Source organism: Mustela putorius, unplaced genomic scaffold (assembly GCF_011764305.1).
Source record: "Mustela putorius furo isolate JIRA1106 unplaced genomic scaffold, ASM1176430v1.1 tig00000407_pilon_pilon_pilon, whole genome shotgun sequence".
Classification (NCBI taxonomy): domain Eukaryota; kingdom Metazoa; phylum Chordata; class Mammalia; order Carnivora; family Mustelidae; genus Mustela; species Mustela putorius.
In genome coordinates, this window is record NW_025421373.1 from 7019231 (window position 1) to 7032404 (window position 13174).

General features: G+C 41.5%; 1 protein-coding gene across 2 annotated transcripts in view; it reads left to right on the top strand.

Annotated features, from left to right (window-relative positions):
• The window catches only part of NPR3 (natriuretic peptide receptor 3), a 67397-nt gene that overhangs the window by 6206 nt on the left and 48017 nt on the right, over positions 1 to 13174 (top strand). For both annotated transcript variants that reach the window (XM_013052104.2, XM_013052109.2), the window contains exon 2: positions 4382 to 4504. In XM_013052104.2, the coding sequence (XP_012907558.1) occupies positions 4382 to 4504 (123 nt within the window). The remainder of the gene's footprint in view (positions 1 to 4381; positions 4505 to 13174) is intronic.

Consider the following 13174-nt stretch of genomic DNA (forward strand, 5'->3'; position numbering starts at 1 on the left):
GCCAGTATCATGCTTTATGCACATCAAGGTATTGGAGGGTGCACCTTTTCAGTTCAGAAACTCATGTCTTCTGGTTCTGAAAAAGTTTAATTATTTCTTTCAACCCCTCATTTGCTCTGTCTTTCTAGAATGTATTGATTTGTATTTGAATGTATATGACTTGGAATGAATATGATTTGGATGTTAGACCTGGATTGAAACTACCTTTCTTACCTCTTTTCTCCTATTTACGACCTGTCTTTTAAAAAGAAATTACTCTTATTTAGATATTTCTTTGACTGCCCCCCAAGTTTCTATTAAATTTTTCTAATTTCTGCTATCATATTTTCAGTTTGCAGCACATGGCATATATTGCCTTGGCTCCATAAAGTAACATCTCTTTTCTTTTTTAATCTTAGAATTAAATGGAGAATGGATGTAAGAGTCTGATGGAGAATATGAAAATATGTTTTTTTTAAAAAAAATTTTATTTATTTGAGAGACAATGAGTGAGCAAGCATGAATTGGGGGGGGGGGAACAAAGGGAGAGGAAGAAGCAGACACCCCACAGAGCAGGAAGCCCAATGTGGGGCTTGAATCAGGACCTCGAGATTACATCCTGAGTGGGAGGCAGATGTTTAACCAATTGAGCCACCCAGGTTCCCCCAAAATATGTTTTTATTATTGATAAGACCTTTCAGAAAACATGGGTTTAGATCTGTTGCCAAAAGGACCCACTTACTGTTACTTCTCCCTAAATATGTGCCCTCTGCAAGCAGACATACACCCAAAAGAGGAAGGAAGAAAGGATCCAGCATGCCATTTTTGTTTTCAGACTCACTCACCAAACCCACAATTTACTCCTTTTCCTTTGGTGCAGGGAGAGGGATAAATGAAGGCACATTGAGGGATAAGGAGTCTCACCCTCTCAGAGATTACTCCAGATGGAGATATGACACTGGGGAAAAGATATCATCCCTAACTCAGGTATGCCATGTGGACTGTTTCTGGTTCTTTGATGCGGCTTCTGTAGACACCCCTTAGCACTTACCTTGTTCATTCTTAGAGTGATTGCAAAGTCACTTACAGAAGGCACTGGGAGTCAGATAGTGGAGGATGCCATGGGACATCACAAGTCTTTGGCAAAGAGAGAAAGAGACCAGAATGATGAACAGTCCATCCAGAAACCTAGAATCACACCATCATCCCTCCTTTTACAAGTTTAACAATTTGACCAAAAAGTGAGTATTTGTGTATTTAATTATACTTAAATACAGCTCAAATTATCTTAATTGACTATCATTTAGACAGCCTGCAGGATTAGCTCCAGCTCTCTTTTGCTCCCCATGCTTTATTGACTGTTGGTGAACACTGGTCATTGTATACTTCTCCTGATTATGGCCACATGCTTCTCACACTTGTCCATATACTCTCCAGGAATTGTCACCAAATCCATTTTTACCTGTTTACTTAATATAATAAGTGTGTAATTTAATTAGTTATTATACAAACTGATGAAACCGGAGTAGGAGGAGAAGGCTATTTCAGTGAAAACTATTTTAAACCTTCTAACAGATTGTATAAAGACAAGTTGCTAAAAATAGTTGCCATTGAATTAGGCATGAATGAAACAGCCATAAGAGATTAGGGAATACCCTACAAATCTAGAAGGATTCTGCATTCTCTCTGCTTCGCCAGTGTCTGTAAGTGCTTGTTCCAACTTCAGCTGGGTCATAACGTGCATTATGGGGCTTCTTTTATGCAAGAAAAACAATATCTTGCCCAGGAACTTGAAAACCAGTTCTCACAAAGAAGGGTTTAACAGTACGGTCAACACAAAATGGATGAGATCTAAAGTAATCGAAGTCTGCTCAGTTGGACATGCTGGTGCTCTGCATCACTCTTGGTCCGTCCCAGCAGGTACTGACATTTAAAGAAAGAGTGTGTCTGTCAGAGGGTTTGGTCTTTGTGGTGATGGGGAATAGGAGAAGGAGAAGGGCCAGAGCTGTAAAAATAGACAGAGAGGTGATGGTCGGTGGGGAGGGGGCAATGTCAGGCAGAGCCCATACAGGACTTAGGGAAACTTCTGCTCCATGCTGAGGACACAGCTGGGTAGGTCCTGGGCAAGCACTAGCACTTTTATGGATGCTTAGGGTTACCAAGGCCTGGTGTCTTTGGACACCTGAATCCTTTGACTGACCTCCCCGATTTGGATTCCATCCTCACTGACATGCACTGTGTACAATTTGGCTTCTTGTCTGGCATGCCCAGGGAAATATTGATGCAAGTGTGTTTGAGTTTGTGACCATTGGGTTCCTCATTGAAATGAAGTAATCTGCATTTGAGAGTATCTGAAAACATCTGAGTTAGATTATTGGGATTCTGCCTCTAAGCAATGACTCTACTTTTTACGTGCTGACAGAATCAGATTCTATATCTGGGGGTTTGGGGCCAGACTCCGGACTCTGATCAAATGATCACAGATTGATGGGGACTGCTGGTGGACAGTCAGCTAGAGCCTCTGGGGTCCTTCTGTAGAGGCCCACTCTTGGAATCTGCACTCTTCAAGCTTGTCCAGCTTCAGCCTTTTCCTTATTGGCCACTCTGTGGGACAGCATGGCTCTTTTAATCATTTTAAGGAACTGGAATTGAATCAGAGCTGAAACAAGGGTCTAGGTCACAATGAGTGATGAAGAGTTTCTTTCAAAGCTTCCTTGCTGAGGCATCTTGGAATTGGACTACTCACCCAAATATGTAACAGTGTTTCTAGGCACAAACAACACCTACTCTCATAGTTAACAGACCTTTTGGAGTTTTGTATTGTTAAATCTTGTTCTCCAGAGTGTTAGCCTGCACAGCGAGCCCTTCTGTAGTAAGAAATGTCAGAGTCGTGATCTAACACTCTGAATTAACATGCGTAACAAATGAATTATCAACAGGCACCTGACCTTCTGTGCAGGTTGCCAAGGCAGTCTTGGCCCAGCCTGGAGCTTGTTTGACGTTTTCAGCACCCATGCTTTTACAAAGAACAGTTGTATCACAGAGGGCTGGCGTGCATGGTGATAATGTGGGGACAGCCCCCAGAACCCTCTGGGTCTCCTCTCTCTGTGTATGCACTGAAACACAGCGGTCTGCATCATGGGGACCAGGGGCCACCGACAGTGATCAAATTAACTGGATAATGACCAGGCAATAATGACCAGGCACCTGCTTCACACCAGCCTGGTGTAGCTCTTATGGGGTGAGCCACAAGTTTCTGGAACTGCCTAAAGCTTCTCAGACCTGACAGTGTGGGTATAAATGGAGAGAATATGAGGATGGACTTGGAGTCTTGTTAACTATTTCCTATATATGTTGAGACAGCTCGAGAAAAATGTTTCAGCGTTCAGACTGCAGAAAACTTACACGACTCGCTGCCTCCTCTGATTTGCCAAACAACTGTTCCCCCTAAAGCCATTCAGCTTGCTTTCTTAGGAAAATGTATTTTCCATGCTATGCAGGACAAAAGGCCATTGATATTCTTCACTGGCTTATATTGGGCAAATCTGGTATCTTTGAAGTATTTTTTTAAAACTTGATTTTGAAATAATTTTATACTTTTGGAAAAGATGTAAGAAATGGTAAGAAACCTCTGGACAGCCTTTGCCTCAACTGTTACCAGTTGTAACATTTTGCTCCATATGCTTTCACTCCAAATCTCTCCTCCTCTCCTTCCCTTCCTACCACCTTCAAATACACACACACACACACACACACACACACACACACACACACACTTATCTTTTTAGGAACCATTTGGGAAGTAAGTAGGACCATGATGCTCCCTTATTCCTAAATACTTAAGTGCGTGTTCCCCAAGAGCAAGGACATTCATTTACAAAACCACAGTATAAGTATGAAAAGCAAAAACTTTAACACAGATGAAATACTGCTACCTAATTTACAGACTTACTCAAATTTTTCCAGTTGTCTCAATAATGCCCCTTCTAGCAAAACTTCTAATATTATTATTTTTTAAGATGTAGTTTCACACATTTAGTTTTCTGTTCCTTGAAGTTTTTTAGGTTAGAACATTTCCAAAGCTGGGTTTTTGGCTGCTCTCCTGACTGGATTCACGTTGCCCATTTTGACCTTTTTGGTCCTGGGTTTAGATTCGTGCGTGTGCCCCATGGTTGGCGATGGTGGCTTCCATCACCCGGTGACACTGGCGTCTGCTCACTTTTTCCACCGTCATGTTACTCTTCTTTCCCTTTGTGATGTGACGGTCATGAGTGAGGAGGTGCTCTAGGTCTCTATTAGTACCCTGTTCCTTGTCAGATGTACCCCTCCCCCGGTTTCTGTGTCCTCGCTGTCCTGTGGGAAAGGGGTGTTTCACACGTGTTGTTTGTTCCTTCCTCCCCAGTGGTGATCATGTGTGCAAGCAGCGACACTATCCGGGGCATCATGCTGGCAGCGCACAAGCACGGGATGACCAGTGGAGACTACGCCTTCTTCAACATCGAACTCTTCAACAGCTCTTCCTACGGTAACTGTGCTTCCAGGTCCCCCCCTCCAAGCTGTCAAAAGAGGTCCCAAGAAAGCCAATAATTTGAATTACCTCAATAGACTTGGTTCCATAAAGAGGAACTTAGAAATTTGTGATACTGAACACTCCCAGGACTTCTAAGTTCTCAAGCTTTTCTACTCTGAGAACTCAGAGCAAGAAAATACCTCCTACTTGGGGTGCCCTCGGACTGTCTGGGAATGAGCATAGCTTCCTGCAGAGCTCCAGATGCTCATAAATCCAGGCCCTAAAGACCCCTCAAACGTGTTTCCAGCTGCAGGTTGCCACCATGACGGACGGTTGGAATATTTGAATGAGATTTGGGCATGCTGTTTAATAGAAATAGATGAGAATATATTGATGTAATAGGACATAGAAAAGTGTGTCACACATTGCAAGTGTATTTCATAAAACTTACTTTGGTAATATAATTGTATGTGTGTATACATCTAAGCAGGTTACACATAGGTTTGTAATGGGCTGCAGTGTGAAAATAAAATAACCATTACTGTAAACTGAGGTAAAAGCATTTTGAAAGCTACTGCTTCCAGCCTCTCTTCACAGATTACTGCCCATTAGGCCTCCTCTATATCGAAGTTTGAGATCCACCAACAAATATGATTGAAAGCATATAATTCTTTAAAGTGGATCTAGGGGTGTTCCCAGTGTTCTCATTATGGAGGGTGTTTAAGGCCATGAAGATCACAGGTACAAAACATTTCCTTCATATGTGATTGAGGCTCTCTCTGAAGAAGACAGTATAGGACAGTGGAACATTTTCTCAAATACTGCACATTGGCTGCTCAAAGCTGAGCAATTATAGAGAGTCGTAAGTGTTACTTTCACAAATGGCTTGTTTATGCTGAGCTTCCATGTTCTTGCTCCTGAGAGACAGGCTCTAAACCTTAAAGCATACACCTCACTTTCCTGCTCTGATACCCTGGCTTAGTCAATCAGCTCAAACAATAGAGCATTGTGCATAAACAGATAATAAAACACAATTCTCACAGGGCTAAAGAGAAGTTGATGAAACAAAAGTAGCTCCTGCTTCCTGTCGTGGATAAGATTGGAGATTTGAGGCTTAGAGGATAATCACCCATTTTTCCTCCCTGCTGCCATGTTGTCTTTCCCCTTCTCTTTACATAAGCAAAGTGGTGGTTTTACTTTTTGACCCCAGATCAGAATGTAATTATAATACTGGCCATGGTATTGAGTTCACTGAGATAGTGGTAGGGAGTGGTGAAAATGAAAAACACTTATTCTGAGTATTGCAAGTTGGTAATGCAAACATAGTGTTTATTTGGAGAACATGCATGTGAATGCACATTATAAATGGACCAGTGCAGTGCAAATATTAGGTACTGGAATTTCTTGCATTCACGGGTAAAGCTTGTATTACTTTTCTTTGCTAATTACAATACATGAGTATTATAGAAAATTTGAGAAACAGAAAATCACAAGGAAGAAGGTAAGTAAATATTGATAATATTTAGAAATATGTGCATCTTGATTATTTTGTTAAAAAAATTACAAAAACATTTTTCAATAAAGTGATACTATTTTAAGGGTGGCTATATAGGATTTTATAATGCTGATATGCTGTTTTTACCTAAGCAGTCTGTTGTTTTTCAATATTTATATTGCTCGCAACTTTTTACTATGAAGAACAATGCTCTATTGAGTAACATTTATACCTACATATAACCTGTGAGATAAATTTCTTAAAGTAGAATTTCTGGGTCAAAAGTTTTAAGTTCTGATAGATCTTGCCAAGTTGACCTCTAAAGAGCTTTACCACTTGATGCTTTTGCAACAAACTCTAAGTTTGTCTGTTTTCCCGCATCCTTATGTCATCTAACATTTCAATTATTTTATTCATTTGAATTTCCATTTACATCCATAAGCAACGTTGTGCAGTTTCTTCATTTATGTTCTGTACCATTCTTCTTGAATTCATTCTTAGATATTATGTTTTCTGGTTGTTACTTTGATCATGTTCTTTTCCCATTACATTTTGTAACTGTACTTGCTATATAGAAAATCTATGAGCGTCCATTTATTTATTTTGCAAGAATTCCACCTATTAAATCTTCTGTCTCAATAGCTTTTTATATTATTTTTGTACAGCAATAAGAGTTTTTCCCCATTTTGACGGTTGAACATGTTATTTTTCTTTTTTTATTGCATTGGCAAAAACCTCCAGAGTTTTATATAACAATTGTGATCCTTTAATTTCTGACTTCTTGAACTGAAGTAGATGGTAAAGTCTCCTTTTATTTCCAGTTTATTAAGTGTGGTTTTAAAAATTGGAAATGAGTGGGGAATGTTATCAAGTACATTTGACCTATTCTTTTAGTAAATTTCCCAAGATTGAGCCATTGTAGTATTCTTGGAATTAAGTATACTTTTTCATGAGGACTTTTATAGGTGTCTTGCTGATTTTAACTTTTTAGTATGTTAGTTAGGATTTTTGAGTCTGTATTCAGGAGTGAGATTGGACAGTAGTTTTCTTGCCTTGAGGTTGTATTGCCAGATTTTAATATCAGGTTTATATTAGCTTTATAAAATTAATTGGGACACTTTCCATTGTTTTTGTGCTCTAGAACAGTTTATATACCATAAGAATATTCCTTGAAAGATGGAAACAATTCAACTCTGTATCTGGACCTAACTTCCTTTTAGAGGTAATTTTTGAAAAACTTAAAAAAATTATTTTGAAATAATTTTGGACTTATAGAAAACTTGCAAAAATAATATAGAGAGTTCATGTATATCTTTTACCCAGATTCCTCTAGTGTTAACAATTTAAATAACCATACCTCAACGATCAGAATAAGAATATTAACACTGGTACAATACTACTAATTAAACTACAAGACTTATTTGAAATTTACTACCTTTCCTCCTAATGATCTTTTTCTGTTCTAGGACCCAATTTGTTTAGCTGTCATATCTTCTTAATATTCACCAATCTGTGTTCTTCCCCCAATCTTTCTTTGTCACTCATGACCTGATAGTTCTGATGAGTCTGTTATTTTGTAGAATGTCTCCCAGTTTGGATTTATCTGTTGTTTTCCCATGGTTAGAAGGAGTTTATACTTATTTGGCAAGAATACCACAAAAGTGATACCATGTCCTTCTCATTGCGTGGTATCACTGTGTAAAAAGTCATAACCGTATGACTTAGTCTTGGTGATTTGGGGACAACTTTTTAAAACGTATTGTTCCATGAGTTCAGTTTTTCTGCTTCTTGAACATTAAATTGCATAGAGTGATACAGTGTACTCTATACAGTTTGCCAAGTATCCTTGGTGTTCTGATTAGACCTTTCTTTTTTACCTTTTATAGTGTGGGTGGTCAGGCTTTGGGCTCTGGTATCAGTCTGCAGGAGAGGCTGAGCTCTTGGCAAATTGTAACACTGCCCTCCTCCATGGATCTTAGTTTCTTCTAAAGATAATAATAGTACTTACCTCATGGCATCAAGCTGAGTAATAAATGAGGTAATGTGTGTGAGATACCTACTTCTTGAAACATAATGAGTGTTTAATAAATGTTAGCTATATTATTAGTCTTAGTTTACTTTAATGTTTATATATAGTTCTTAAAAATGGTAAGTTTATACATTTTTCTGGGTGTAGTTTTTTTTCTTTATTTTTTCTCTTTCCTTTTTTTTTTTAAGACTTTATTTATTTATTTGACAGACAGAGATCACAAGTAGGCAGAGAGGCAGGCAGAGAGAGAGAGGGGGAAGCAGGCTCCCCGCTGAGCAGAGAGCCTGATGGAGGGCTTGATCCCAGGACCCTGGGATCATGACCTGAGCCAAAAGCAGAGGCTTTAACCCACTAAGCTACCCAGGCGCCCCCTTTTTTTTTTCCTTTTAAGATTTTATTTATTTGCTTGAGAGAGCAAGAGATCATGAGTGGGGAGGAAGGGCAGAGGGAGAGGCAGAAGTGGGCACCCCAGTCAGCAGGGGGCCCAACATGGGGCTTGATCTCAGGACCCAGAGATCATGACCTGAACCAAAGGCAGACGCTTAACCCACTGAGCCACCCAAGTGCCCCTCTTGGTATTATTTTATAGAGAAGTTTAGGCCATACATTCTGTTAACAAATTAACCATCTTTCATCTAATACAGCCCAAGAATGAATGTAGGTGTATTAGGAATTACATCTGCATGCAAATAACCAAGGCTGCCAACTATAGTGATTTAAACAAATGTAAAGGTTTGTCCTCTCACCTGTAGGAGGTCCACAGGTGGGCCCTCCCGGGCAGAGAAGGTGGTTCCAACTTGTCATCAGAGACCCAAGCTGCTTCTGTTTCTTGGCTCCCTTAATCTCAGTGAACAGCATCCATCCTTAAGATCACAAGATGGTGGCTAGGACTCCAGGGAGGCTGTCTTCAATCCAGGCAAGGTGAAGGGGGAAAGATGAAAGGCAAACAGAGGCTACCGCAGTTGACTCAGTCCTGTTTGAAGGTCTCTCTGGAGGTCCCTCTGATTAACTTCTACTATATATTGTTTGCAACCCTAGCTGTGAAGGATGCGAGAAAATGTGTGCTTTTAGCTACACTCTCTGTTACCCCAAATCAAGTTAGGAACCTAAGGAAGAAGGAAGAATGGATGTAGGGAGGCAAAGGTCTATGCTTGCCACAGACCCTGAAGCCCCTTTCCTCCTGAGTAGAAGCAATAAACAGAATCTTATGGCAAGAGAGAGACCTAGACCAAGGATCTAGTGTCTATCATTAGTAAAGGGTCTTCTCTGAGGGTTTTTTTTTTTTTTTAAGATTTATTTATTTGAGAGAAAAAGAGAGAGGAAGCACCCACATGCATAAGTGTGTGTGAGTTAGGGGAGGGGCAGAGGGAGAGAATCTTCAAGCTGACCCCGCCAAGCATGGAGTCCCACATGAGGTTCGATTCCAAGGCCCATGAGATCATGACTTAGCCGAAACCACGAGTCAGATGCTTAACTGACTGAGCCACCCAGGCACTTCATTGTGCTCTCAGAATCAGATATATGTTCATAGAAAGTTCTTCAATATCATTTTCTCCCATTATCTCCCAATATCATTATCTCCCTATCTCACACCAAACACTACAGCAGGTCTAGAAAAAGACTCTATTTTAATTAATACTTACTTGTTATTGGATTAAAAAAAAATATAGTGTGTCTGTATTTACTGATTACTGGATTGTTTGGTCTTGATAAGTACTCAAATTCCCAGATCTGCCTAAATTACAGTTACAGGAATTCAGAATATATGATGGGGGAATTCAAGTGGTAGAAAACAAGACTGAAAGGGGAGGTTTAAAAAAATCTAGAGAGAAGTGACATCTGGGTGGCTCAGTTGGCAAAGCGTCTCATGCTTGATTTCAGCTCAGGTCTTGATTTCAGGGTTCTGGGATTGAGTCTCATGTAGGGCTCTTCGCTCAGCATGGAGTCTGCTTGAGAGCCTCTCTCTCTTCCTCTCTCTCTCTGCTCTTCCCTCCTACTCACTCGCATTCTCCCTCTCTCAACTAAATAAATAAATCTTTAAAACAACATCTAGAAAGAAGATGATGTATAGATTGCCCTGTAGAGGGTTTTTTTTTTTTTAAATTTTAATTTATTTACTTGACAGACAGAGATCACAAGTAGGCAGAGAGGCAGGCAGAGACAGAGAAAGAGGAGGAAGCAGGCTCTCTGCTCAGCAGAGAGCCTGATTCAGGGCTTGATCTCAGGATCCTGAGATCATGACCTGAGCCGAAGGCAGAGGCTTTAACCCACTGAGCCACCCAGGTGCCCACCCCCCCACCCCGTGGAGTTTTTAACAGCACCCGTCGGCATGCTAACTCATGAGCATTAACTTCTTCGGATGAAAGTTAGGTGGCAAGTTATTTGGGTGAGCCTGTCCAGGACTGGTAAGGTTACTGCAGAGCTTTCTTGAGTTCCTAGTAACTCAGAGGGCACTAATTAAGGTGAAGATGGAAATATAGTAGAGCCAGGTAATGCACATAAATTATTTGACTTGCTGAAAGTGGAAAAAAATAGAAAAAATTTAGGAGAGATTAGATTTACTCTAATTAGATGTACATTTTACTACAGAAGTAATATATGCACATTCAAGTTAGTTTGGGACTATGTGAAAAGAAAAAGAATTCTCATGCGATCTTTCAACTGTAACAGTGGTTAAACCACATATAGACACTTCTTCTGAGCTTTCTTTCTGCGTTACTTTTGTTCTTAACACTTTTGCCATCCCGTTGCACGCTTAGTTTTAAAGCTTGGAACACCTCGAACTTGGATGAAATGAATATAGAGCAGGTCCGGCATGGCACCAATGTTTGGAGTCAGGCTTGCATGTGAGTCCTCCTTCTGTTTATTTGTTAAGTGACTTGGGGCTCATCAGTCTCCTGGAACCTCCATTTCCTCATCTGTAAGGTGGCGGTTACATTTACATCCTTCTCATGGAGTTTTTATGAGGACTGAAGAATGAAATGCTACTGGCACTGCCATTCACAATGGCGTCGCCCCGTAAGAGGCGCTGTGATTACTGAAGGGAGCAAGTGGACTGGCCCAGCTCATGGCAAGCTTCTAACACTGGGACATTTGGAGAGGGTCAGGAGAGGCAAGGGAAGAGCCAAGCTCTACATAGCCAGCCCAGGGGTTCCAGGCATTCATTTCTTGGACATATTCTGTGATGCTTCAGCTAGTTATCCCAGGGTGGGTACCCCCTGCCAGCGCAGTTCTCTGGCCATGGGATTGCTGAGTACAAGGCTTCGGGGTGACCAGGTTATATCCTCTTTCACAAATATTCTGTGCCCCTAAATACAAGCTTGCGACTCCATGATGTTTAAAACAAAACAAAGAAAATTCACTTTCCTCATTCCTGAAACAGCCGTGAAGGGTCACCTCCTCTCCCCTACTCTTCACTAGCAGACTTCTGTTTCCTCTTACCCCCTTGCTCAGCCCCCCTGAGAGAGGATGACGTTAGTGCTCGCCCCTCTGAAAGTGTTACCGTCAAGTTCACCGATGGGATCCTTATCACTAAAGCCCTTAGTCTTACATCAGACAGAGCTTCTGTGCCTCTAAGCAGTGCTGTCTGATGGAACTTTCTGTGATGCTGTGTTCTATTCTCTGTTGCCCAGTATGGCAGCTACCCGCCACACATGACTACCAGGCACCTGAAAGGTGCCACGTGTGACCGACGATCCAAACTTTAAATTTTATTTAACTATGATTGGTATAAGCTTGACGAGTCACACATGTGGCCGGTGGCTGCTCAGTTAGGCGGCACCGCTCTGGAGCATTCCATTCTGTTCCCACCAGTTTCTCCCTGGGAACCTGTTTTTCTTGTGTTGGTATCATGGCATTCTCTGGCTTTGCCAGAGCCTCCCCCTGCCTGCTACAAACACCTTCCCCAAAGTGTCTGTGCTCAGCCTTTCTCCCTTTTTCTTATCCAGTGCCCTCAGGTCCTGGTCTAACCTGAAGCCATCTGGAAAGGACGTCTAGCACTTTCTCTAGCACTCACTCCTCTTTCTGGCTTCAGACGACTATTTCCAGCTCCGGCCTGGTGGTGTCACTTGGGCATTCTATAGTTAGTCGTCTTGGGATTGACCCTGACCCCGACTGAAAGAAATCATGAATGTTTCCACGTCATTTCCCTCCTCCTCCAGGCTCTGCTCTTTCCTCTCACAATATCCCCTTTTTCTTCCCTCTCTGGCGTCACCAGTGATGTGATGTGCCTCCCTTTCTGTTGTTTCTCACTCCCTCACTCTTTTTTTAAAAAAATATTTTTATTTATTTGACAGAGAGAGACACACACAGTGAGAGAGGGAATACAAGCAGGGCAGTGGGAGAGGGAGAAGCAGGCTTCTCGCTGAGCAGGGAGCTCAATCCCAGGGTCTAGGGATCATGACCTGAGGCCGAAGGCAGCTGCTTAATGACTGGGCCACCCAGGCGCCCCTCACTCCCTCCCTCCCGTGGAGTCCCGACATTCCTCTTGCCCTGTCCTCAGCTCTTGTTGTCAAGCGCTTTCCCTCTGTTTACAATTCCACACTTGATCTTAGCCAAAAGGCTGAGAAGCGATTTGCTTATAATTCCAAAAGCAGTAAATGTTTATGATCGAAAATTCACTAGATTCCGAAAAACACAAAAAAGGGAAAGAAAAAAAAAACCAACCCTGAAAAAAAAGCTCGTTCCTGGTTCTGACTACCCAGAGAAACCCGCTTAGCTTTTTGGTGTGTGACTTCCCTCGTATCGCCTCTCATAACCTCTTGCGGGGACGGTGGTGGCTGTGAACCCTCTGTGTCTGCCCGTTCTAATCCACTGCTATCTCCCAAGGCCTGGTCCTGATCATGTCATTCTTTTGTTACACTCGTAAATCTCCAGAGGCACCCAGTTGTCTCCTGAATTAAATTTGTCCCTACTGATGGGGCATCATGCCAGGCCAGCTCTGCTTTTCCTGTGTTCAACAGCCCAGAGGTGGGCAACGTTACTGACATGTTACAAGAAGCAACACCCTCAAAAGCAGGAAGTCAGAGGATCGATTATGGTGGTGACTAGATAAGCATTCAGTTTGGATCAGATTTGTTAAGCTTGATTGTTTGCCTTTTTTATTTTATTTTTTTCCCTAGAAGACAAAAACTCCCAAGTTATTACCCTTTGGATTGTGGTA